The sequence below is a fragment of the Peromyscus maniculatus genome, chromosome 5, assembly GCF_049852395.1.
Source record: "Peromyscus maniculatus bairdii isolate BWxNUB_F1_BW_parent chromosome 5, HU_Pman_BW_mat_3.1, whole genome shotgun sequence".
Lineage (NCBI taxonomy): Eukaryota > Metazoa > Chordata > Mammalia > Rodentia > Cricetidae > Peromyscus > Peromyscus maniculatus.
The window spans coordinates 82,551,896-82,579,774 of NC_134856.1; the positions used below are offsets into that span (position 1 = coordinate 82,551,896).

General features: G+C 39.8%; 1 protein-coding gene across 9 annotated transcripts in view; it reads left to right on the top strand.

Moving 5' to 3' along the window:
* Positions 1–27,208, top strand: part of Usp6nl (USP6 N-terminal like) — a 144,408-nt gene extending 117,200 nt beyond the window's left edge. For all 9 annotated transcript variants that reach the window (XM_076572775.1, XM_076572774.1, XM_076572776.1 and 6 more), the window contains 5 exons: positions 3,032–3,126; positions 3,705–3,770; positions 3,866–3,965; positions 6,509–6,661; positions 23,975–27,208. In XM_076572775.1, coding sequence (XP_076428890.1) covers positions 3,032–3,126; positions 3,705–3,770; positions 3,866–3,965; positions 6,509–6,661; positions 23,975–25,362 — 1,802 coding nt within the window. In that variant the 3' untranslated portion in view covers positions 25,363–27,208. The remainder of the gene's footprint in view (positions 1–3,031; positions 3,127–3,704; positions 3,771–3,865; positions 3,966–6,508; positions 6,662–23,974) is intronic.
* Positions 27,209–27,879: the final 671 nt, after the last annotated feature.

Below are 27,879 nucleotides of genomic sequence, written 5' to 3' on the forward strand. Positions count from 1 at the left end.
TCTTTATTAACTATTTCTGTTCACATTGAGTTTTCTTTGTCTTTTCCCCAAACTGTATTATTGGCATTTTCAAATTCTTTTCTTTTTTACCCTCAGTCAAAAGAAAGTAATTTAGGTTTAGAAGAATTTAGGAAAATCTATATTAGGCAAAGTAAAAGGTAACCTTTGGGCCAAAACACTTGATGTTCTAATGAAATGTTGTCTTTCATTGAGTGCTCTGATGTATAATGTTGTTACAGAATATTAATCAGGAAACAACACTTAGGTATTTCAAGAAAAAGTACATAGTAATTAAGTAGTTTTATTTTTCAGGTGTGGTTTTTGCTTCTTCCTGCCTTATATATCGTTCCATTTTAAGGAAAAGGCCAATAACATGTTTTGACCTTAATTATTTAGTATTTCACAAAACACAAAACTTTTTTGTTTGTTTTCACATTAACAGATTGAGTTTAATGGCCTTTTCCTTACATTTGCCAAGAAAATGCATTGAACTTTATTTCAGAGTTGGCAGCTTGTCTTAGAAGTGTAAGTGATATTTGTTCCCATAATGCAGGATTATGTGCTCTTCTGTTTCCACTGCCATCCTAGATGGTAATAGTGGATTGAAGACAAGCATAGCGGAGGTCATCACTCAGTGATAGAGCACCTGACCCTGAAGTCAGTGCCCAGCACCGGTTACACAAAGGCAGTATTAGTTACTCTAAGAACAAACCTAAGAACCTAGGTCACTTTGTGAGACTTGACGCTTATACAGCAACTGAACCTAGCACAGAGAATGCTCATTTTTCTTTTTTTTTTTTTTTTTTTTTTTTCGAGACAGGGTTTCTCTGTGTAGCTTTGCGCCTTTCCTGGAGCTCACTTGGTAGCCCAGGCTGGCCTCGAACTCACAGAGATCCGCCTGGCTCTGCCTCCCGAGAATGCTCATTTAAATGTTTCAAAATTAGGATCCTCCATAATCCTATGATACAGTCAATCTGACAGGCTCGTTTAAAGAAGGGTGTGAGCGTGTGCTTCAGTCTTGCCCCCATGTTCCTCGGTAGTTATGTTAACAAATAGCTGCATGATAACTGATTCTGGGTACTTTGAGTGCCTTAAATGGACTGCAGAAGTGAGACATACTGTTGTATCAAGTTATCATCTAGTAAGCTGTATCATTTAAAAAGACATCTTGACAAAAAGAGCTCATCATTATCATTGGTCTTTATCTGGGCTCCCTGGTGTTCCCAAGCCACCCTGGAATATAGTGGAGTGTTTTCTGCTTCGGTGATAGGTTAATTGTGTGGTGATGTTTTTTTCTGATTTTAGAAAATGGCATTTTCTTTTAAACCTCTTGTGCTGACTTAGCTCCAGCTGTCACTGTCCTATCAATTGTTCTTACAGTACAGTTTAGGGCATTTTTATGGGCAACTTTGTACTTGAGGGATAATTTGTCTCTAGACCTGTGCAGTTTTGTGACTGAAGGTTACCTCTGCTCTTTGTATTTTCTGGGTGAAAGTTTATCACTTGTAAGTGTATGGGATCAACCTAGAACTGGGCAGAGACCAATTTTAGAATACTGAGCCCAGGATGTCACTGAAATGTGAAGAAATGTTAGATAATCATAGCATGTTTAAGCTGGTTCTTACTGATGTACACTAGCTTTTTAAAAAACACAGATTTTTCTTTAAATTTTTCTAACTCCCATTTTTATCTAATTGACTATGAAAGTGGCTCCAATGGAAAGATAAAGATTTTTAAATAAAATCACTTTACTGTAAAAAACAAAAAACACAACAACAACAAAAAAACAAAACAAAAAACTGCTACTACTACTTTTTGCACAATCATCAAAACTGAACACAAACTGTAAGTGCAGTTTTTCGTTGCTGTGTCCTGGGTTCTTGAAGCACACAGGATCCCCATTGCTTTTTGCTTTGGCTTTACTTCCATTAAATCATAAGTGTGAATTTTGTGTAGTTTTAATAACCAGTATCAAGTTATATTTACCAAGCTGTATGTGCATTTTGTTAAGGGTTTGTGTTAGAAAATTTACTAATTCAGTGTATTAGGATCTTTCATTATATTTGCTGATATGTTTAGAAAACCATTGTTTTTTAAATTATATGTTATGTGGAGGAATTAATGGACTCTCAGATCAAACAAATATGTGAGACTAAATTAAAGCAAAATAGGTTTCATTAAATCCGAAAGACAGCTCAATGTTTATAACCTATGGTTAATAATGAATATCCAAGGAGAGTGTGTATAACATACCTTGCTCTGGGTTCTTCGGAAGCCAAAAGATGTCTATTAAAATGTCCCAGATGTGCCTAGAAACTAGGTTCAGAAATACTAATTGCAAAAATAAAGTCCATTGAGTAAATGTTCTCGAAACTGATTGTATAACTATCTGAAAATATATAAAAATAGTTGTAAATTCAGTGAGCTTAAATATGCAAATTAGTACTAATTTATCATTTACAATTAGTTACTTCCTAGAAATCCTACAGATTACAATGAAGATAATTACATATAGGTTTTGGTATAACTTAAAGTGCCTTCATGTTTTAGCTACTGTTAAGCTATGAAAAGCTTTTGAAATGTTAGCTTATGAAAAGAATTTAAAAGTAATTTTAAAAAAATTTAGAAACACAGTAGTGAAATTGTTAATGTATACCTGGAGAGTGTAGTAAGATGTGAAAGGCATTAACAGTCGAGCGGGCTGGTTGTCAAGACTGAACAGCATGTAAAGGTACAGCCAGCACCAGGAAAAGAAGCTGTTTGACAAATGGATTCAGTTTCCTTTGTCTTTTGCTGTTAAAATTTTCCTCTTTATCGATTCTACAAAGTAAAGGTGGTAGTTAGCAAACAAGTACTAGCTAAAAGTTTTACTAACCTAAGTTCACATGAAATTATTTCCATGATGGGGAAAAAAAACACCCTGGTCACTAGGGATGGTCGTTTTGTTTTGACGGCTACATTATGTTACATTTTTAAGTTGGGGGTTTATTAGTATTGTCTCTGAAATTCTGTTTTTATGTTTGTGTTCTAGGTTTTTTTGTCCAAGGTTTTCCTAAACTCTTGAGATTTCAAGAACATCATGAAAAAATTCTGAATAAATTTCTGTCCAAACTTAAGCAACACTTGGTAGGTAGATGTGTCGCTGACTTATACCCACCTACACCAAGAGTGAAGATGTGGTGATTAATTAAATTCAGCCTGGGTTCCTTGTTCCCAGTTAGCTTACTGTGTAGTCAGAATCCTCAATTGTTTGAACAACATTAGATTTGTAAAATTTAGTATTAATAGACTACCACAGTCCTAATTCATAGGTTCAGACTACGTCTATGAAACTGATAAGTACTACTAATAAAAATTTTACAAATGTGTGATTTCTCCTTTTTTTTTTTTAGGTTTTAAATTGTACAGATAGTATTATAAGAAGCGTAAGAATTGCTTCCTTGTGAATCACATGCTTGCTTTACTATAAAAAATAATGGTGTAATGAAGCAGTTCACTGCAAAATATACTAATGATTGTGTTACAGTCCCAGTATGGTGACATAATTCTTGTGATAATTCTTATTAGTTAAATTTGGGAATTAAAAACAGGAATAGAAAAACAGTATGAAAAGATTTGTAGTGAGTTGCTCACCTTTGATAATCGCCTTTCTGTTGCTATTTTGTTTGCTGCAACTCAGAAATTATGAGATCTTTGTTTTTTAGGATTCTCAAGAAATCTACACAAGTTTTTATACAATGAAATGGTTTTTTCAGTGTTTTCTTGATCGAGTAAGTACTTTTTAGAAAGCTCAATTGTGAAAGTCCATGGCCAAGGTAAGGGGAAGCACTAACGGTACATCCCTCTGCTTTATCCTTTGTTCCAGACTCCCTTTACGCTGAACCTCAGGATATGGGACATCTATATCTTTGAAGGAGAGCGAATTCTTACAGCTATGTCTTACACAATCTTGAAATTACACCGAAGTAAGGACACGTTTGCCTGCAGACTTGACAGAAATCACGGCTTATTTTAACTCCTGCCAGCTTGGGCTCCCCTACCTTATGCTATTTTTTTTTTTTTTTTAGTGGTTTTGAAAACTACTGCTTGTTTTTACATTTTTCTTGACGATCATCAGAGAATTCCTGACTCTCAGGACTAGACATGTTACATCCGAAGCTCTTGGATCCTTCCTCCTCTGTCAGTTTCATTTTCACACTTAAACAGGAGGATGCAGGTCTCGGTGTCTTAATAATACACACTCTTCTCGTACTGGTTTCCACTGGGACCCTGTTCTCTAGTGGGTCTGTGTCTCAGGTTTGTAATAAGGCAGAGAGAGCAAAGAATCTAGGCCTCCTAAGTGAGTGGGCCGGAAAAAGAAATATGTCTATTACTGTTTCTTTCTCTAAGAGAAAGTACATCCAGTTTCAAGTCATGGATGGGACTTGACTCTCATGGCCTCTGGGACAAGTGCATTAAGTGTCTATCGCTGCATAAATGTGGCAAGGCTTTCAAAACAAAAAGTAAGGCCTTTTAGTCTTCAGTTTCAGTATTTCAGGGGCTGTGTGGATATTATGTGTTGGGCCTTAAAGGTCAGGAAATGAGAGTTTTTCTATCACTTTCATTTCAACCTTAAGCCTTGTGACTCCTCTTGTAGCTCTGTAGAGATGTGGGTCATGGCAGCCTAGAACTTTGTTGTGTACGTGCACATTTGTGTGTACCCTGGTCTTATACATCATTCTTGAATGGTTTGTTTGGCATTCTGACTAAGTCATAAACCAATTGAGAACATGGGGTCAAGTTTATGGGTTGTGTCCCTGCTGTTTCTGGCTATACTCAATGCTTTCATTGAGATTTCTTGATCACTGACTTGGACACAGTGAACAACACATCAGTGCCACATTAACCATGCTTCACCTGAGATGAGACCTCGGTATCTGTGCTTTTCCCGGGAAGCTGTCAGAAATGCTGTGGTTATGGCCCAACACACAGGCTAACACCAAAACGAAGCATTGGCAACACATTTCCTTCCCAGAATCGGGTTGTGTCATTGCTGGGTGAAAGCCCTTTCTCTTCCTTCTCCTCTCCTCCTCCTTTCTTTACGTCACTACTCTTGTTACAGGTTATAAATAGATCAAAATATACTTAAAAAGGATATCTTAATTAAACAGTAGTTTAATTGTCCCTCAACAGTGAAAAAAATGGAAGTGTAATGTTTATATTTCTTTATAGCTCTCAGCTCCCTCTTAAATTATTTGACTTAATATGACTCTTTATCCTTTACAAATAAACTCTGAGCATAGCAATTACTTTACTTGCCACTATATCATTAGATGGTATAAGCTATAAAAAAAATCCTGCCTGCTGCTCTTTCTTTCTCTTGTTGAGGAAGCAAAGCTCTTACATCTTCAGTGAGTTTCCTGTACCACCATACACTTCTATGTATACATAGAAGAATAAATGTTGAGGAACAGGGGACACCAAGAGATGCTGCCCTTGGGCTACAGAGTTTCAGTAGATGGCAGGATAAATTTTGAAGCTGTACTATGTGGATTAGTGAGCATAGTTAGTAGTTAGATATAACATGCTGAAAGTTACTAAGAGAGTAGATTTTAAATGATTTCCTCACAAAAGTAAGTATGCTTGGTGGTAGATCAAATAGTCACATTGATATAGTCCTTATAAACCCATTACAGTGGTCAACCTTTATTAAAACACTGTGTGGTGTGCTAGAACGTTTTACAGTATGTCACTTGCTAGTTTAAAAAAAATAGATAACAAAACAGAAAAAAATCTCTGGGTGCCTTAACAGCTGACACTAGCCAGAGTCTTTTCCTTCTCTTTGTTTCTTCCTGATTGCTTTAAAACTAGTATTACTGGAGAGTCATCACACAGTGATGTTAAATGGAACAAAATCAGAAACAATGCTGCTCAGTTAATATCCCTGCTAATAATAGTTGAGAGAGCGTTTGCATGCTTTTGAATAGGGCCAGGAAAGTGAGCTCAGACAGTGTAAGGTGTGGTGAGCTGACACCCAGGCATGCGGGGGAACAGAACACATCTAAGGTACGGGCAGTGACATCTTAGTGGGTGTCTCTTCCTGCTTTCCTAAGAAAGCTGATTTCCTCGGTAGAACTCATACAAATAAGTTAATACTCTTTTTTTTTGAGGGATTTTGTCTAACATTGTTTTAGTTAAAGATGACTTGTCAGTCTGAGTTAGAGTTCCAGCTAATAAATGAGATAAATAAACATTTATTGACTCATAGGAGCTCTTGTTACATTAGTACATAGGCTAGTACTAATGCCCAGACGTGGTTACTCTTAAACTGATGAGAAAATGTTTGGTCTTCCCTCCTCCTAAGATCAGCCTGCTGTTTCTAATGTCAAAATACTGTCCTACTGAGTTTTAATGATGTTCACAATGCCAAGTGTAAGCTGTGTATAATCCTTTTAGTACCCTTTTTAGAACTCACTACACTCAAATAGAAGTATTGACTGGCATTTGCATCTCTCTCATCCTTTCCTAGAACATCTAATGAAGTTGTCTATGGAAGAACTTGTAGAATTTCTTCAGGAGACTCTCGCCAAGGACTTTTTCTTCGAGGATGATTTTGTAATAGAGCAACTTCAGGTTTCAATGTCAGAACTAAAGCGGGCAAAATTAGATCTCCCAGAGCCTGGTAAGAAATGCCCTGGCATCCTACGTCGAGTTCTAGTGGCAGAGGGCATGGCACAGTTAACACTGACTGTTTTCTTATTGTGAAGATGTAAGCGTTACACTTGGTGATGGCATGGTATCAGTTAGAGTCTTACTGGCTGCTAGTGAAAAAGATAAATGAAAGTTTTATACATTTATGCAATGTATTTTGACCATCACCTCCTTCCAGTTCCCTCAAGTGCCCTGACTCTTACCTCCTTTCCAACTTCATGTCTTTTTAAAAGTTGTTGTCATTAATTACCTCTTTACAGGTGTGTAGGGTCGTCCTTGGGGTGGGGGTGGCACCCTCTCAGCAGCCATATCCCCAAAGGAGAGCGACTCTGCTCCTTCAGTAGCCATCGACTGCCAGTGACCCCTCTGCCAAGGGTGCGTCTGTATTGGAATTTGTTTACAAAAGTCATTTTCTCTGACCACGTTAAGAACAATACAGATCTTTGGTATAAACATAAATATTTAAAAGGTGATCAGACAAACATGGTCATTTACCAAATAGTAGTAGTAGTAGTAGTAGTAGTAGTAATGGATTTGCAAGGGCCTATAACCTTTGTAGTCATGGGCTTTTGACCAGATTTGTAGAACCAGGCATGAAATCCCTCTGTGGAGCAGGCCTCCTACCCCATCAGAAAGTGGTTGGTTACTCCTGTAACTGTCAGAACGTTATTGCAACAGTGAGCACATTTTGCCAGGCAGGCCAGTATTGTAGCATGCCGGGTCTAGCGCTGGATGAGACCGTGTTTGTCTTTTCTCCTCCAGCAGGCAGCATAGCACCTTCTGGTCCTTTATAAGCTATAAAGGGAGATGATTTTCCTGTTAATCAAGGTTGACTTCTCTGTGTTCTGCGACAGAAGTGTCTTCAACAGTAGTGTCTTTCCATCTCGCTGGTGGTCAGCCGAGAGGAATGGTGACAGCCAGCCTGTGTTCTAGGACTTGCTGACTAGTGTCTCTAGGGAGGTATTCTGTGCCTGTCACAGATTTTCATGTAATAATCGTGTCTTCTGACACGATTTCTCATTTTAGGAAAATGCATGTAAACATTGATTAAATATACCTCTGTTCACATTGAAACTTAGAAATTTGATTGAGAGATTATAACTAATTTGAAGAGCCATAACAATAAACGTTTTTTACGCTTAGCATCTTGTTTGGGAAACTGAGTGCAGTAGTAGAACAAGCAATGGCCTTTTGTAAACGAGGGAACTGATGCTTACGTATGGCACCCAGAACCACCAAATGCATCGCCATTTCTAGCTCTAATGCAGGCCTCTATGTAGAATGCTGCAATGTAGAGATAATGCATTTGCATATTTACCTCAAAGCATTTTATAGTACCTACCATTAGGTTTTCTGTGGGGACTTTGCTGAAGATTTGAAAAGTGAAAGAAAGGTATTTTTTTTCTTACTTTGGGAGAACAGGAGAGATAGGGGGTGAACAGGTTGTAGTGACTGTAAAAGGGACACTGACAGAGGCAGGTATGGGATCCATTGGGGACATAAGACAGCTAGTGAAGAGTGGGGGAAAACGAAGAAAACCTAGAAAGATGAGAGTAACAACATTTTTAAGTTTTGACTACATATTACTTGACAAGAGTATGATTTCTGAAAGAAGTTATTTTTTGCCATTTCCTTTTTTCACTGTTGTTATAGTAGATAGTATGGTAAGGGACTAGAAAAGTAGAAAGCGTGGGTAAATGAAAAGCGGATTCAGTTATTCATGATAACTGGGATTGGCATTTCCTGGTCATGTGCCCTGTTTGATATTCTTGTAAGAAAGGAAGCAGACTCACATCAGGAAGAGTTATTTCCCCTCAGGAAACCAAGCTGCTGTGCTTGGACTTAACTGAGGGGTTTAATCAGCACTTGAGTCCTGGGGTCATTAGAATTGACAAGGAAGCACCTCCTCACAGTGGTAATTGAGTTGAGCATAGGCTTTGGGAAAGTGTGGCCTTTGCTAAGTGAGGTCAGCCCTCCCTGCTCAGTATAATGATGCCCATTTTCCACTAATTTTTCCCTGTAGCAGGAAATGCACTTAGAGCAACAATTACTATACTCTCCCTATTGTAACATTTGTTTTAAATTGTCTTGCCTATATTAAAGAAGAGTTTAAGGCACTTTTAAGTAAATACATGTAAAGAAAAAAACATACACTGTAGAACTATTTAAGATCCTTATAAATACATGGTGAGGTAAGTTTGAAACCTGTGGAATAGATCATGATGATAACTGTTTAGGACCTAATTAACAACTAATGTTTTTCAAAATGTTACTATGTGTCACATACATGGTACTTTCTCATTTTCTCCCTATAATAATAACTGTAGAGTTGTGCTCTTAATTTTGTAGGAGTAGCAGTTGTAAAATAGTTTGTAAATTGTTTGTAAAATATTTTCACTAGGAAGATGAGGAGAGTGTGGCTGGGAGATAAAAGGAAAGGTAGGTAGCTAGAACCAGAAACACTGTAACAGTATTTATTTTCAGAGTGTTTCTGCCCCATGACCTCCCATTGTTTTCCTCTCTAAGTTGTAGACTACATATGAAACAGATGCGACATGAAATGAAATTTTATCAAGACCCTTCCAAGTCATACACATCCTTTAAACTTTTTATGTGCCTGGGTGTTTTTCCTGCATGTATAACTGTGCACCACTTGTGTGCCTGGTACTCAGAGGGACCAGGAGGATGTTGGATCCTCTGGACCTGGCGTTACAGACAGTTGGGAACTGCCAAGTGGGTGCTGGGAATCAAACATTGGTCCTCTGCCAGAGCACCCAGTAGTTTTAGCTGTTGAACCATCTTTTAAAAAGTATAATGAATGACACTCCCTTTGGCTCCTTACACAGTACACCAAATTGTATGCTTGCCAATAGTATATTGCAGGATCCTCACAAAAACATGCTATTGTGAAATGTTTAATATTTTTAGTGTTGGGGTAGAGGATCCCGTTCTTGTTTTGGTTTACATTCCTTGAGTTTTAAGTCTAGTATCCTCCTTATATATTTATTTCATCATCTGTGAGCTTCTCTGTTTACCTGTATGCATTGTTTGTGGGTACACTCTCCACGGGTACACTATACAGCTTCTCTGTTTACCCTCTGTGCATTGTCTGTAAGTATACAGGCCCTTGGCAGTTAAGAAAGTCACTGGCATACTCTGTGTTACAAATTCTTTACACATATTTTTTTCTTATTTGTACTAATAAAGACAATTTATATGAAAGTCTTCCCTCCCAATATTTCTCATAATTTTTGCAGGTTTATTTTGAAATGCTTAAATCTTTTTAGTGGGTGCCAATTTGTCTGATTAAGTCCTAGTTAATCTAGGAATTACTTTGGTTTATTGGATAATACTCCACTTTGCTTATTTTCCAAACAGCCACATGGATTAATACCATTTAATAATTTATATCTTTGTGTTTTGTTCTGTCTATTGGTCTCTACTTTTACAGTTGCATTTATTTGTAATATCTCTTAGGGCCAATTTTCCCTCGATGTTACTGTATTAAATTATCAAGAAAGAATCGCCTAATGTTTTCAGATTTGCACTTAATTTAAAGATTGATGGTTTTTGAGAGGGAAAAATCCTGTTTTAAAAATTAGATTCAGCTGGGCAGTGGTGGCGCATGCCTTTAATCCCAGGACTTGGGAGGCAGAGGCAGGTAGATCTCTGTGAGTTTGAGGCCAGCCTGGTCTACAGAGTGAGTTCTAGGATAGGCTCCAAAGCTACACAGAGAAACTCGGTCTCAAAAAACCAAACAAAACCAAAGATTGTCCTGAGGAAAAGCTTTACCCTTTAGTTGTACTGCTACACTGCACTACTCTAGTTGTTCCTTCCACGGACCCTGGTAGAGTTTGACTCCTGACTAAGGCTGTTGCTCACTTGTGGTGTACATACTTCGACCTCCCCATCTTCCCTTGCCTCAGTAGACACCTGGCCACCAGTGCCAAGGTCTGTTGCAGACTTGACAGCTCACTAAAGCTGTGGTTGTCATCAGGTTATGAGAGGAAAGTAGACAGAGGTCAGGCTGTGTTCCCCATTTCCTTGGGAGCAATGCTAGCTTTTCAATTGCTATTTTTTAAAAAATTAGATGATATTTATTTATTTTATGTAGTATGGTGGGATGGGGAGTGCCATGGGCACACAGGTGCAATTCAGAGAATAACTTTTGGAAGTTGGTTCTCAGTTTCCACCATGTAGGAGCTCCTCAACCTCGGGCCATGCAGCTTTACCCACTGACCCATCTTACCAGTCCATTTCCATTGCTGTTATAAGTTGAATCTATTTTATAGCTGGCAGCAATCTCCTGCTTCAGCCTCTCTAATACTGGGAATGAACTACCATGCCCAGCTTGTTTTGTTTTTAGTGTTGTTTCTGTAGTCATTATGTTTGATTGATTGACTCTTTGAGGTTTTCTAAGACTTTGGATGTGTTATTATATCTTCAACAAATAATCCTTCCTTGTTCCTCTTCCTTTTTTGATACTCAAACTAACTTTTCCAAGTTAAAAAAATATTCAGCTATTTCTAGACTGACTACTGTTATGTTTTTATACATTCATCTTATCTATATGTTTTAGTTACTTTTGGACAGTTTTGGAAACTGACTTTTCAAACATATACTCAAGTAGGGAAATTTTTAGTGACCATCCTACCATACACATGCCCATTACAGTTTCTTGAATTTATTGAATAATTTTCAAATGAAGTAAAGACATCAAGACACATCACCTAAAAGCTGCAGTCACTGTGTCCATGAAGCCAGGGTATTCTTTTGGCTTAACCACGGCACCATAGCCACATCCACAAGAGTAACAGTGTGATTCCCCAGGATCTCCCCGTCTGTTCCATGCTTAATATGTCTAGTTGTGTCCTGATTGCCTTCTACGTTGTTGTTTGAGTGGTTGATTGGTTGATTAAGGTTTGTGGATTTGGGGGTTATGGGTTGTTTTTTTTTTTGTTTGTTTGTTTTTTGTTTTTTTTTTTTTGTTTGTTTTTTGTTTTTTTTTTTTTTTGATCCAAGGGTTCGCCGTTTGACTCAAGTGGGGCAAGAATTTACTCTGTTCTTGAACAGGTCAGATATTTAACTAGAAGCCACAGAAGAGTGGATTTCACATTCATTGCTTTTACGTTTTTTGATAGACTTTCCTGTAACAGCTTTCCCTGTCGTAGCAGCAGGGGCTCTTAGATGTCCTTTAGATGTAATTTTTACTGAAAGATGGAATAAATGTTGAATTTCCCCCTTCACCAGTTTTCTCCTTGCCTGACCTCTATTCGGATGAAGCCATTGATAAACATGCTGTTAGGAACTGTATGTTGATCTATTGTGAACAACAGTTTAGGCAGAAGTTATAGCTTATTACCTATACACAGAAATCAAGAAAATTTTCTTAAATAACTTTTAATTTTCAGAAAATAGGAAATGGAGACAAGTTTTTTGAAAGCAAACATTTTGTTGCCATTGGCTCTGATACATGTGCTCCCTCCCCACCCCCCACAGAAAAAATTTGGCTTTTTGGTTAGCTCGTAAAAAATGAACTTCCACTTTGCATTTTTCTCCTGTACATGGTCTTTTGTACTGGTGGTGACAGCTGCTGACTGGAGCAGGGGAAGAAATCGTGCATTTGTGGGTGTCAGAGCAGCTTGGAGTCCTTTCATGCTGGGTTCCAGATGCTCTCGGTCTTGTTCCCAGCTCTTCTAGCCATTGCATTCCTCGATTCGGCATTGCTTTCTCTTGAGCTTATCTTGAATGCACTGTCTGAAGTTGTTTATTCTCTTCTGTGTACCTGAGAAGTTCATAATCATAGCAGGCTCTCTGAAGGACTTCTAATTTCTACTTCCATCCCAGACCTTAGTGCTGGGAACCTATGGTTCCAACCTCTTTTGTCAGTACCCTGAGTGGCCATCTTACCTGTCTGTCCCTCACACTTCAAACCATAACTGGTTCAGTTATCTCCACTCAACCTCTGAACTTCCTATTTTTCTGTATTTCCCAGTATGGTCAGCACACACTAATCCTTAGTCATTTAATATCTCCTATTCCATGTCATCTCCCAACTTCCCGGAACCCAGTCAGCTACAGTACAGTTGATCAGTTTCTGTGTTTCTGAGGCTTTGTAGTGTTTCCTGAAGATTTCCCTCAGAGCTGTGTCTGTTAAAGTGGGGCACCTGGCTTTGTGTTGCTTCCTTCCTTACCAAGGTGGGCAAGTGATGAGGAGTGGCCCGACTTGTAGGGAAGGCCGGTGCTTCAGGAGAAAACCCAAGGCTTTAGTTGGCAGAGAATAGTCTTTCCTAGCTACTTGTTTTCCACTTCATCTTTCCTCCGCTTCCATGCCTTTGGGGTGACCTCACAGTAGAGTGTGTGTCTCCTGTGAGTGTCTTTGCCCAGTGTTCACATCTGCGTTATCGACTCAGCTGTTCCTAACAGCCTTTTGGAATGTGGTATTTATTGACACATTTGCTTTTGTGTTTTTTTGGTCTTTAAAGGCAATTTTTCTGTATATGATTTATTTAGACTTTTAAAATTAGCATTTCATTTCTTAAAATCCAGATTATAAAACCTAGGGGTTTTTTGGCTGTTGTTTCATTTAAAAACATTAGCATAATATTTTTAAATCTAGTAATTAGTTTGTTTTTCAAGACAGGGTTTTACTGTGTAACCATGGCTGTCCTGGAACTCACTCTAGACCAGGATGGTCTTGAACTCACAGAAATCTACCTGGCTCTGCCTCCTGAGTGCTGGGATTAAAGGCATGAGCCGCCACCACCCAGCTAAATCTAGTAATTTTAACTTTTTTTGTTTTTGTTTTTGTTTTTCGAGACAGGGTTTCTCTGTGTAGCTTTGCGCCTCTCCTGGAACTCACTTGGTAGCCCAGGCTGGCCTCGAACTCACAGAGATCCGCCTGCCTCCGCCTCCTGAATGCTGGGATTAAAGGCGTGCGCCACCACCGCCTGGCACATTTTTTTTCTAAAGGAATATTAGTTAATGTTTGATTCTATTTGCAAATAACTACAAATATTTTAGATTGTATGTATAAATTTATTGTATCCATTTTCCTTTCAGCATACTTTAGGAACTAGTCTTACATAGCTGTAAAATAATCCATAATTGTTGGGCAGAAGCTCAGTGCCAGAGGGCTGCCCAGCACCCCACGGCTCTTTGCTTAAGTCCCAGCACTACAGACAGAACAAACAATAAAATAACCTGGAACTCTGTTCCTCCCCAAGACTGTGCTCAATGTCTGCAGTTAAAATCAAAAGTTCAAGTCAGTAACTCATTTAAATCAGTACAAAATTGCCAACTATAGTCAAATCCTCTTACATATTTTTAAAATAAAAATAATGCTGATGGTTCTTTATTTTATATCTAGAATCCACTTATGAGTGAGTACATATCATGACTGTCTTTCTGGGTTTGGGTTACCTCACTCAGGATGATTTTTTCTAGTTCCATCCATTTGCCTGCAAATTTCATGCTTTCATTGTTTTTCTCTGCTGAGTAGTACTCCATTGTGTATATGTACCACAGCCCATAGAACCATAGAGGCTATATATATAGTATGGAGGTCCCTAGGACGACTGTGGCTTATAATAAATTTCGGTTCTACTCAATTATTGAAAAAAAATAGCCAAATGAATGGAAACACATGAACTATGAACCAAAGGCTGAGGGGCCCTGTAGCTAGAGTTTTCTTGCCTTGCCCACAGTCAGGACAAATCTTTGTCACCCGCAGTCCCACAATCCACTTATAAAATAATCACTCAGATGCTTATATCACTTATAAACTGTATGGCCGTGGCAGGCTTCTTGCTAACTGTGCTTATAGCTTAAATTGATCCATTTCCATACATCTATACCTTGCCATGTGGCTGGTGGCTTACTGGCGTCTTCACATGCTGCTGGTCATGGCGGCGGCTGCAGCGTCTCCTTCTGCCTTTCTGTCCTTTTATTTCTCCTCTCTGTTAGTCCCGCCTATCTTTCCTGCCTAGCCACGGCCGATCAGGTTTTATTTATTAACCAATCAGAGCAACTTGACATACAGACCATCCCCCAGCACAACCAAGTGCAGACTATCTCAAACACCTGCACTCAGGCCCATGGTCCTAATCATCCTCTATACGGACCTGCTGGGTAACGCCACAAAGAACCCAAGAAGGGCTCCCACGGGACATACAGAACATCCCACAGCAGGGCCCCCAGCTGGATCAGGCCCTCTGAATACATGAGACAGTTGATTGACTTGGTCAGTTTGGGAGGCAACTAGGCAGTAGGACCAAGTCCTGTGTTCATTGCATGAGTTGGCTGTTTGAAACCTGGAGCTTATGCAGGGACACTTGGCTCCGTCTGGGAGGAAGGGGCTGGACCTGCCTGGACTGAGTCTACCAGGTTGATTGCAGTCCTCAGGGGAGGATTTGCCCTGGAGGAGGTGGGAATGGGGGGTAGGCTGGAGGTAAGGGGAGGGCGTGGGAGGAGGGAGAATAGGGGAACCTGTGGCTGATATGTAGAACTGAATGGTATTGTAAAATAAAATAAATTTAAAAAAAAGAAAAAAATAATAATGTTAGATTCTTTAATAAAAAATGCAGAATTGATCGGGTGCTTGATTCTTTTAAGCTTCTCTATGCTTAAGTCTTCAGGAGTTGAAAGATGTTGATTAATTTGGAGGTGGGTGTTGGGGGCATAATTGCCATCATGCTAGGACTCTGGAGCTCTTAGCAGTGACCCTAGCCGCTCCTGCTCCCGTGTTTGTTTGCTGTGTCCGGGTTGGTGCCCTTGTGGTGGTTTGCAGGCAGTCTAGATGCCTTGGCTTCTTGCTGCATACAGCCCCACTCTTCTAGGGAAGCCCGCTGCTTCTCACCAGGGCTTGCACTTCTTAGTTGTTTACCTCTGGCCTTTCCTTCTTGAGGTCTTTCAACCTGATAGAAATTTTTATCTTTTTTTTATTTCTTAGTTGTTAGAACTGTGAATAGTCATTATGCATCATTGTTACTAATCTATAGCTTATAGATGGGGAAACTTGGGTAAAGGTTAAATAACTGTCCAAGATCATCCAGCTGCTAAATGATAGTCATTTGGTTGTCCCGAGTGATTCTGGAGTATTATTATACTTTTGAATAATAAATGCTGTTTATTATGCTGTTCAAAAGTAGCTTCTACTGCTGTGCTCAGAGATTGCTAGAGTATACAGCCAGATGTGCACTTTAACCTCAGTTTGCCTTTGCATATGTGCGTCTTCAACATTGAGTTCTCGGACTTCACCCACTAATTGTCTGAATACATCTGACCTAAGCTGTCCGTCTTCAGTCTTCACACCCGACTTGGGCGTTATTTCCCACCTAAAGCCGCCTCAGCCTGCCCACAGGATCCCAAACCCTTGAATTTGATCACCTGTGCTTATGTCTGAACAGTGCTTGTGCATGCAGCTGTTTCTGCTTTTGGTGCTTGAGCACTCGTGTTAGTGTGCGTGTCCTTGGCTGCAGTGACCACATCTCAGCATCATGAGTGCTGATAATTGCCTGGCATGAAGCAGATAGCCTTTCGAAGTTTTCGTCCTTTTTGACATGGAAGAATCTGTACACCAAAGATTAACACAGAGACAATGGAGGATGGTGAGCCATTCTGTATCGTGTTTGTGTATGCCAGTCAGTTTCAGTGTGTGTTGAGATTGTGTGGTTGCATTTAGAAGTAGAAGGAGGGTCACCAGGAATCCCTGAGGAGCACTCTAATTACATCTCTTAGTGGGTTCAGAGAGCTGCTAAAGCCTCGGAGGCAGTCCACCTCCACTCTGTAGTAGAGTGTGGTGTCCACTGGGTGGTGACAGAGACCTGAGTAAGACCGGAAATGGACAGGCCTGAGGAGACAGAAAAAGGACCTTTTTGTCTTCTTAGGGAAGTTAGAGTAGACTGCTGGTGGCATTTGGGGGCTTTTAAAGACAAAAATGCTAAACAAACAAAAACTGAAAAGGAACCAAATATTTTGGCTTTGTTCTGAATTGTATTAAGTTCTATCTCTTTGAGTGGGGAGAGAAGATTGTTGCACTTGCACTACTGAACGTGGGTGAGGTGCCATTGGTGTGACAGCCTCACACAAAGCTATTGTAATAAGGACGTGGCCAGAGCTCACCTGCTGTGTTTTCAGGAAGAAGGAGAAAGTAAATTTCTGACATGAAGCTGAGCATCAGTGGAGGGAGCAAAACCATTGCTCTGTTTACTGAAAAGAGTCCCAGATTGAGAGCCTGGGCGATAAATCCTGACCCTAAAGGGTCCCGCATGACGCATCTGTGTTTACATCAGCTGTGCTTGAGTCTGCTCGTCACTGTTGCTTAGGGGTAATAAGGATGTCGGACATCGGGTGACCCAGAGACCGTGTGTGTGTGTGTGTGTGTGTGTGTGTGTGTGCATGTGTGTGTGCATGTGTGTGTGCGCGCGCGAGTGTGAGTGTGTGTGTGTGCGCGTGCGTGAGTGTGAGTGTGTGTGTGTGTGTGTGTGAAGGTAGCTACGCACACATTTGCTTAAATCTACTTTTGTGATAGAGAATACTTGTTAGCACATAAAAACAACTGATAGTGACATTTATTGTTTTTATGAGTTCCACACAGTTATTTCCTTGGCCCAGTAAAAGTTGAATACTTAATCTGAACCCAAAAAATAAAAATAAATAAATAAATCATCTTTTGTAGCTAGAGTTTTCTCCAGTCCTGCTTGGCCCACAGTCAGGACAAATCTCTCTCACCCGCCAGTCCCGCAGCTGCTCAAACCCAACCAAGTAAACACACAGAGACTTATATTACTTATAAACTGTATGGCCATGACAGGCTTCTTGCTAACTATTCTTTTTCTTAAATCAACCCATTTCTATTAATCTATAAGTTGCCATGTGGCTCGTGGCTTACTGGTATCTTAACATCTTCTCATGGCGGCGGCTGGCAGTCTTTAACTTTCCAGAATTCTCTCTGCTTGTCCTGCCTATACTTCCTACCTGGCTACTGGCCAATCAATGTTTTATTTATTAACTAATCAGAGCAACACATTTTACATACAGAACATCCCGCAGCAATCTCTGTGTAGAGATCATATAGGTTTTTTCCTCTTAATGTCATAGTTACAGAGGTCAAATTACATGACAAAGAGACTGTGGGTTTGGTCTGGCTATTGGAATTGAGAGGCCTTTGAGCATCGTTTAGAACCTGCTTCTGTGAGGGGAGCCCCGCTCATAGATCCTCTGGCACCACCTCCATCTCCTCCCTCATGTAGCTCTGGTCTCCTTCCTCTCTTGTCCTTTCCACCCTACCTACCACACAGGCGTTCCTTCCCTTGCCTTGTTCTCTTCTCTGATGGACTCTGTTCTGCTCCCCGTCTCTCTTTGATCTCCCTTCCGCACTTACTTCTCTTCCTCCACAGGAACTTTTACCCAGACCATCACTGAGATGCAAAAAACATGCATACATTGATTCATGGGAGTAATGTGATTGTAGTGTAACCCAATAGTCAGTCAGAAAGTATTTCTGGAAAAGGTATGCTATGCTGATGTCACTGTCGCAGGCTGTGGTAGTCCGAACCAGAATGGCCCCAATAAGCTCATATTTGAATGCTTGGTTCCCAGTTAATGGAACTGTTTGGTAAGGATTAGGACCTGTAGCTTTGTTAGAGTAGATATGGCCTTGTTGGAGGAAACCTATCACTTGGAGCTAGCTTTGAGGTTTCAAAAGTTCATACCAGACCCAGTCACTGTCTCTCTCCACCTGCCGTCTGTGGCTCAGAATGGAAAGCTCTCAGCTACTGCTCCAGTGCCATGCCTGCCTGCTTTCTGCCATGATGATCATGGACCAACCCTCTAAAACTATAATCAAGCCCCCAGTTAAATGCTGTCTTTTATAAGAGTGTCTCTTCACAGCAATAAAATAGTACAAAGACACAAGCTCTGCTGTAAGTATGCATTGACCTGTTTGCCATGCAGAGCAGAAAGTGGAAGTGAGTGGACACTGTTTGGAACTAAGCACCCGAAGCATTGCCTTCTGGCCCTGACACCTGTGAGGCCCCGCCCTCGCTATGAAGCGCTCTGGGCCTAGCTTGCTGCACTGCTTTTAACATTTAGAGGAATTGATTTTTAAGCACTTACATCTTAGGAGGCACTTTTCTGATATTCCTGTCTACTGCCTCTTTATTGAAAAGTTTTACGGGAACAAAGAGGCCGTTTCCTCTAAATGTTTTTGTGCATTTACTATATTGGCCATTGGCTTTTACACACAGGTACCTAATGAGGGCTTTTCACTTGAGAGTTAATTAGACTTTGTATAACTTTGTGTATGGCTTTCTTCCCCAGACTCTGTTTTTTAACTGTGTGAACTGTGGATATTATAATCAGAGTTTCCAGCCTACCAGCCATTGCTGTGATTCACACTTTTCTACTAATGTAGGTATTCTGAAGGGATACAGAAGGAGAAGCCACTGGCATGGTGAAAATGTGCTACATGTTGATGTAAGGAGCCTTTCTTGAATATTTTAGAACACAGACATTGTGCCTCAGTGTTCATTTTGGTCTCTTATCCATTCAATAAATGAAATATATTGAAAATTTCCTTTTTTTTTTTTTTTTTTTTTTGGAGACACAGTTTCTCTGGAACTCGCTCTGTAGACCAGGCTGGCCTTGAACTCACAGAGATCCGCCTGGCTCTGCCTCCCGAGTGCTGGGATTAAAGGTGTGCGCTACCAACACCCGGCCTTCCTTTAATTCTTAAATTTATTTATTTTTTTTTAGATTGTATTTTTTTTATTTTATGTGTATGGTTGTTTTGCCTGCATGTATGTCTGTGTACCACATACATGCAGTGCCCACAGAGACCAGAAGAGGGCACTGGATTCTCTGGAACTGCAGTTGCAAAGGGTACTGGGAATTGAACCTGGATCCTCTGGAAAAACAACCAGTGCTCTTAACTGCTAAGCCAGCTCTACAGCTCTCCTTCAATTCTTATACTATATATATATATATATATTGGGCTGAGAGATGGCTCACCAAATGTCAGATGCATATACTATTAATCACTTTTCCTTTGACTTACTTAAATAAAGTGAGAGGTAAAAATGTTTCTTGTTATTTACACTGAGAAATAAACTTTCCTGTACCTGTATGAAGTTCCCACCTCAGTCTCTTACTTGCTAGTTTAAAAATTCCTTCTCCCGAGAAAAACAGACCTTTTACCCATAACTCCATATTTTACTGTCATCCTGTTTTTACTTGAATCAAAGGCTTTCTGAATGAACACCAGTGACTGTTGCCAAATAAATATCAATGTCTGTGCCTAAATGTGGATGATGTGTGTTTTCTCATACATGTTCTTGGAATCCTCATCCAGTTTTTCCCCACCATCTTCCTGCACTTCTGGTTTTTCAAAGTTCTTCTTTGGTTCTTTCTTACACACTCTAGCTGTCTCCTTACCTTTCTTCTGTATCTTACAATGGAACCTCAGCCAGTGACTCTGTGTTGAGTAAAGAACCAGGAGCATAAGACACTTACAGCTGACTGGTCTGTAGGCATGCTTCCATTTAGGTTTTGCTTCCATGTTTCCAGAAAAATAAATACATAAAATTGGCATGAGAAAATTAAGTGGTTTCCTTCCTATATGGAATGGATTGAGTGAGGGTTCTGGAACTCTGCATTTGATGAGGTCAACTGTGGCTGTCAGTCAGTCACCTTTGTAAAATTATAAAAGTATGGAGATGAGAAAACTCTATTTTTCAACTTTTTGAAAGTAGTAAAGCCAGATGATTTAAATCCCATACCAGTAAACATTACATCTATGTAAGAAAAGAAGCAATGAATGGATTAGTTGGAAATGGATATTTGAGCATGTAGAAAGCAAAGTGTGTGATTGCTAGTACCAGCTCCATTGAGAATGCCTGATCTATTAGTCTGATCTTGTTTTTCCTGAAGGTTGCTCATTTAGTGAGTCAGAAAAATACTGTTAGTGTAATGTATAGAGTAAAGCTCTTGGAAATGTGGCCCGCAAGTCTTAAGCTAAACTGTATGTCCTTATTGTCTGGCCTATTGAAAAACATTATTGTGCAAGTACTACATGTTAATAGCAGACGTTTATGTCAGCTAAGGAAAAATAAAAACCCTCTGTCTGAGAGCACTTTTGTTACGTTAACCAGCACTGACTAGTGCGTATTCGGTACCTTCGTGCCTTAGATGCAGACTTAGAACTGTATAGAATTTGTAATTAATGGGATGTTCTCTGCATACTGCTGGTAACTCATTTCAGTTCTGGTTCATGTTAAAAATATTAGCATGGCAGTAGACTTAGAAATTTATTTTATGTTACCTATCTTATTTCATCATATTTTCTTTCATAATTTTAGAGATTCTCCAGTTAGGCATGTAGGTATTTTTTCTAACACATTGCAATTGTGAGCATTCTTATAACAATTGGTACCACAGTTTCCCTACTTTTAAGCAGCTGTGTGCACATCAGGGTCCCACTCAGTCCACTGCTGTAAAGTGGGTTTTGGTGATTGGCTGGTACATCATCTGATAGGATATTAACTAGGATTGAACTGCTCTACTCTCCTGGAATTGCCAGAGTTGGAACAAGAGGAAAGTTGTAAGCTGGGGTTTTGTGTTGCAGGTCTTTGTGTCATTTTGTTAATCAGTGTGTGTTCTAGACACTGTCCTGGCAGAGAAGATGATAGTCACATATTTTTCTGGGACTAACTGATTAACTATTGGAGAACTGATTTAAAAATAAAAACACTTTGTTGGGGTGCTAAATGGATTTTATTACTCGTTGGTCTTTACCCTAAGGAGCTGAATGCTCTGCCCTCAGCTGGCATTTAACCCACTGTACATATTCATAAGCAAAAACTTTCAAATGCTAGCTTTTTCAAGTTTGTGTTACCACTTGAAATAATTTTGTAAATAGCATGAAATAGCTTGGTCATAGAAGAGACACATGGGAATGCTGTTGAAGTCAAGATTGCTGAGTGGTGTGCTCTGCCTCTGAAGCAGCAGACGTCCTTCACTCTGCTGCTGGCCTCCTAGCTCACATCTTAACCAGCTGAGTAAGCACATGGGCTTCACATCAAATGTCCAGAACAGCCCATCTCACTGCTCCACTGCAGCAGAAGGGGAATGTGAAGATGCTAGAGCCAGCTTTGGGGTTGAACTCGGGATCTGCTACTTGCTAGCTGTGAACCCGTGAGCAAGTTCCTCTCTGCCTCAGTTTTCTCACATAAGAGATAATGAAATTACGTTCCTGTTGTTAATGTTTATGTGCACAGCGTTCTGAATGATGACTGACACATGGTGATTACTTCATAATGTTAGCAATTGTGACTATCATTGTCATTTATTATTACTGCAATTGAAGTCTAAACCACCACTTCAAGTAACTTCTGCGATATATTTCAGATTATGAACTGATCTGCTGAGAAGTCTCTAGAATTTCCCAATTAACTCAGGACAAAATCCCTAGTCCTCTTCATAGTGCCCTGTGGGTTGTGAATTAAGTCAGTTTTTTGGCCTCTTCCTGGGGCCTCTTCTCTTCTCGGGCCATTGTTCAGAGAGAGGGTCTTGTTCTTTCTGGCACTCTTCCCTGCTCTGCACCGTCCCACTCCCAATTTTTAATTGTTTTTACCACTTTAATTTTCCTGTTTCTTTGTTTTGTTTGGTGGAGATAGGATTGGGTTGGGTTGGAATGCTGGTGATGGCATCCAGGGCCTTGTACATGCTAAGCAAGTGCTCTGCCATATCTGTTTATTGTCTGTGTCATGTGCACTCCAGGATCGAACTTAAGTCCTCTGGTTGGCAGCCTTTACCCTCCAACCCATTCTGGGCCCTGCACAGTTCTGATGTTGGCAGCTTTTTAAAGGGTGATGTTACATATTCTCCCCCTCCGAACAAAGCATTGTGTTTTTCTTAAAATATCCTAAAGAAGTGGTTCTGTAACTGTTATGTACCAATTAAAACTTTCTATAAAGAAGCATGTGGTGTGAGAATTCTAAGACTAATCAACATGGTATCCCTTCCCCCCACTAAACAAAACAAAACAAACAAAACAGAAATAACAAGATTGTGGTGACTAGGACTATGAAAATATCACATCTTCATGTTCACAGCAACCCAATGCAATCATAGTAAGTACCAGTTAGATGGATCATTAAGGGAATATTTGAAGAAAGCAGAGCTTTATTTTAAGGTGACAAAAAACTGTTTTATAATAATGGGTAAAACATTTTGCAATTTTTACAGATGAAATCTTCTTTTCATGGTAGTTTCATGATAATCTGGCAATGTTGTAATAGAGCATTTAAAAATATTTCTTGCTAACTCGCCAGTTTATTGAACCTTCCTTCAATTCCTTACAATTCTGTGTTAATTATTTAAGATATAAAACTAAAATGGGCTGGAGAGACAGCTCTGTGGTTAAGTACACTGGCTGCTTAAGAAGACCCAACTTCAGTTCCCAGTGCTCACAACCATTTGTAACTCCACTCCCAGAGAATCTGGTACTCTCTTCAGGATCCCAGGCCCAGGCATGCAAGTGGTGCACATGCATACGTTCAGGCAATACACACACACACACACACACACACACACACACACACACACACACACACACACACATTTTTTTAATTATGTAAGTTACCTAATGTGGTTTTCATTCTTTTTAAATTTCTTTTCCTGTATTTACATTTTTAAGTAGGATGTTTTTAGGATGTTTGTTTTCAGTTGGGAGAGTATGTTTCTTTTAAACAGTAAGTTATGCTGTGAGAAATAACCAAGATGATGATAATTTGGGGAGAACTTTGGGACCACAGTAAGTTACCAAGTGACTTTCAACTTGGACAGATCTGCTTGAAGCTGAAAGTAAAGACTTCACTGACTTCAAAACCATTTTTGTTGAGATGAGTTAAAATGAAAGTAACATAATGTTAAGACTCAACCACTGACCAGGTCTTTTAGGAATGAGAGCCTCAGCTTTGCACAGAAAAGCTGTGGGACAGTATGTCTTAAGAAAATAAAAGAAAATAAAAGAATTAGATGTTAGGCAGTTTCATGAACCTTGCCTGTGAGGCAACAGGCCGTCTCCACCTGCACAGTGCCTACTTAAATTTTGAAGTTAGCTCTGTCTTAGTGTCATTTTCTCTAAAAATTGCTTCCTTTTACAGTATGAAAGTATGTGTTTCCACATACACAAGACAATCTGCAGTTGTTATAATGTGTCTCTTAGACTAAATACTCATCATTCCTATATTTGTTTTACTTATGAATTTATCTTTCCTTTTAGGTAAGGAGGATGAATATCCAAAGAAACCCTTGGGGCAACTTCCACCTGAGTCTAATTCTGCTTGTATTAATCAGTTGAGCAATGGACAAAGAAGTGTTGGCAGGCCCAGCCCCCAAATAAGCAGCAGAAGAGAAGGTGGATCACCTCACAAAAAACATGAGCATTCCCCTGCCCACCGCAGCAGAACTGGTACACCAGAAAGAGTCGGACAACCACGACAGAAGTCAGGGGATGACGATAGTAAAAATCTGAAGCATGAGGCAGGCTTTCAGAGAAAACCTTCAGTGGGTCCACAGGACAGTTCCAGGCACTATAACCATGCAGCTGCTAACCAGAATAGCAATGCAATGTCAAACATCAGAAAGGAATTTATGCCCAAATGGAGAAAACCATCAGATGCCTCAGCTATTGAAAGAACTGCTAAATATACCATCGAAGGCCGAAGTTCCTCGGTGCATCCTACACCTACAGCTGCTGTCCCAAGTTCTGCTGAGACTCGGATGTCCAGCTCAAGGCAAAAGATGAAGGGGTTTGATGGCAGTGATGGGAAGCGGGGTTCTAATGCTTCACAGTATGACAATGTGCCTGGGAGTGAAAACGAAAACGGAGCATCTGCGGAGGAGGCATCAGAACGGACTCACCCTCACAGCCCAAGAAAGCACACTGAGCCAAGCTCCAGTCCATCGAAAGTACCCAACAAGTTTACTTTTAAAGTGCAGCCTCCCGGCCATGTGCGATACCCATCCCAGTTAGAAGGGGAGGATCACAGGGTTGCATATCCACCCTCCTACAGCAACCCCCCTGTTTACCATGGAAATTCTCCAAAACACATCCCTATTCCCCACAGCAGCTTTGTGTCCCCACAGATCAGCCCTGGGACTCAAATTAATCCTTCCAGGAGACCGTATGGCTCTTCTCTTTCAGTTGATATTTCTCCGGAGAAGTCTTACAGCCGCCCAACTCCTGTTGTTCTACCATCTAGTCGAATTGAAGTTCTTCCCATTGACATTGGTGCTGGGGGATATGCAGGCAGTTCAGGCTCACCAAAGAATGGAACATTCATCCTTCCTCCAGTGGATTATTTACCAGAGAGCAGAAAGTGGTCAGAAGTTAGCTATACATACAGACCTGAGATACACGGACAATCATGGACTCGCGATCCTAGCCGTAGCCACTTAAGCAATTTACCAAAATATGCAGCCTTTCAACATGTACCTTTCCAGGACCATGGCCTTCCAGAAGTATCTGTAGACAGTCCAGTGAGGTATAAACCTACACCAACTGTGGAAGATGCCAGTTCTCCTGGGTATCAATATGCAGGGCCCTCACCTCCACATCACTACAGAAATAGAGAGGGACTTTCTATTCAGGAATCAGTATTGCTGTGAGAGTTTGGCTGTATTCACTGAAGACAAAAGAATAGATACCATATGGTAACCACATCGCTATGTTTATAATTGCCAAAGCAGTATTTTATACTATTGTAACCAACTCCTGCAGTTACAGTGTATGTCAGTATGAGAGTGTATGGATGGAAATGCTTCATCCCATGTAGATGCTGCTGAAGATGAGCGTTTCAATTGCATCGTCACTGAAACGTTAATAGGAGATTCAAAAGCTGGAAACATAGCAATAGCATTCAGGGATGCGCACACAGTGAGATTCTAAATGTTGTTTCATTCCTATCTTTCCCTCAGACCAAATGTTTTCGCTCTGGATACATTCTGTTCTGACTGCTGTTAGAAAGCACTGAGACGCCATAGAGGAGGTGTTCTGAAGGCTGCCACTCATTTTTTAATAGACATGACAAAAACCCGTGCATAGATTTTAATCACAGAATTTAGAAATGTTTTTTAAAACTACCTTTAATCTAGATCCGTGAAATAACTGTGGTTTTTTTCCCCCCTTATCTTTCTGCCCACCCTGACCCTGTCATATTTTAACCTAGGTTCTAAACTGAAATGACTTTAAAAATTTGTCCAGACTTTATGAATCCTGCATCTCACAGAATATCTTTCTCCTCCTTTTACTGCCCTTTTATCTCTACCTGGAAAGTAAAGACACTGAGGAGAAAGGCTAACCACTTAATGGTGCTTAAAACGCGGTCAGTTAGCTTGAGTGTGTGGCTTTAGTCTGGCCTGTGCCCAGCGTCTGCCTGCTCCTTGCCAGGTGCAAGGGACAGGCTGCAGAAGGAGCTGGAAGTCACAGACCCTGCAGCACTCGCTCCAGGCAGTGGAAGGTTGCTTTTCAAGTTCATTTGAAAGCAGCATTAACCATAATGCTGCTCCACACTCTGCTTCAGGTTTCATAGGGCCCCAGGGGAACCATTCACATGGGCTTTTTCGGTCACTCAGTCTTTACTGAGTGTAGTGGGTGGATATCGCTACATTTACTGGGCCATTACATTATCCTGGTCAAAAGTATGAAAAATACCCTAATTATTTATAAGCATCTAGAATTTTGATCTTTGTAAAAAAAAAAAAAATTACGTAGTATGTTTCTTAGTTTTTGAAAAATTTATCAGTGAAAAATAATTGAGGTTCATGGTTTAAAAAAAAATAAATTATGCTATCGTACACTACTGTTACCAAGACACTGACAACATGCTGGGCTCTCCAAGAGAGGGTGTCTTTGTGTGGATGCCTCTCTCATCGTTAACCTCCTTGTATCTGAATATCAGAAAGTAGGAAGTCCAACAGGGATGGCCCCCTCCTCCACATTGGGGATTTAAGCATTTGAGGTACAAGAATATATCTTAAGAGGAAAGTAACATTTGTCTAGCTAGCAAACGTGACTATTTTTTATGTATATAATGATTCTAATGTAATTTAATCAACGTGGTAATGATGTTATTAAGTGTGGAAACAAATGTGGTGTATTAAAGGTGAACACCACACTTAAACTCCAGCTCCTGGTTTAGATCATGTGGAAGGTGAGAAATAAATGTATAGAGAAATGTAGTTGAGGATATTAATTACAGTTCTTAAAGTATGACTCTGTGACTTATAAGGAACCAAGCTGTACAATTTAGTTTATGATGGCAGCATATATGCCTCTCCAGAAAGTATATATCATAGTGGTAAATAATGTAGATTATATATATATATATATGCAATATCTATATCACACACTATTTTCTTATGTCATCTATGGCATTTTTTATCTGTATACTTTTTGATGTGATTGTTTTTAACATGCTAAAAGTAATACACATATTTTGTTCTGTGTCTTCTATGTGCAGTTTTCATGTGGCAAGTGCTTTGTCCTGGTGCTTGCAGGGCCAAGCAGATGTCCTTCTGTGCTTCCCCCACAGCATCTTACACATGCCACAGTTCTCTGCCTTCATCTCCAGGAGACCATGTTTAGAACTGCATCACCTTTCCTTGGTTTAAGTAATAATGGCAATAAGTTCTTCCCCACTATAAAATGCATCTCTGTTAGTTTTTAAGTAGGAAATTTTAATTTAAAATTATTTTGCCACTATACAGTTTTATTATTTTAAATTTATTTTTAAATAAAAGAAATGATAACATAAATAATATTGGCAAAGTGATTCAAAATATATGTATAGAATACATTTGCTGAGGACATTCCAGGCACAGCAGCCATTTTGGTCTGTAACTGCATGCCCATAGTGTATTTCTTATGGTATCTTTGCCCGGTAGGATGAGTGAGCATTTGGGGTCGCATTGTAGGTTTCCTAAGAATGAGCCCTGCTGATTTTTAGTCTTAACTAGTGAACTTAAGTTTTTGTTTTTGCTTTTGTTTTTTTCTGCTCAAGTTTCACCCCAGACTACTTAAATCATATCTTGGTAGAACCCAGGTATTAGATAACTGTATTTCCCTCATGTCTTGATGCTTTTACCGTGTAACTGTCTTTAAGAAAAATGCCCACCAAGTTGTCT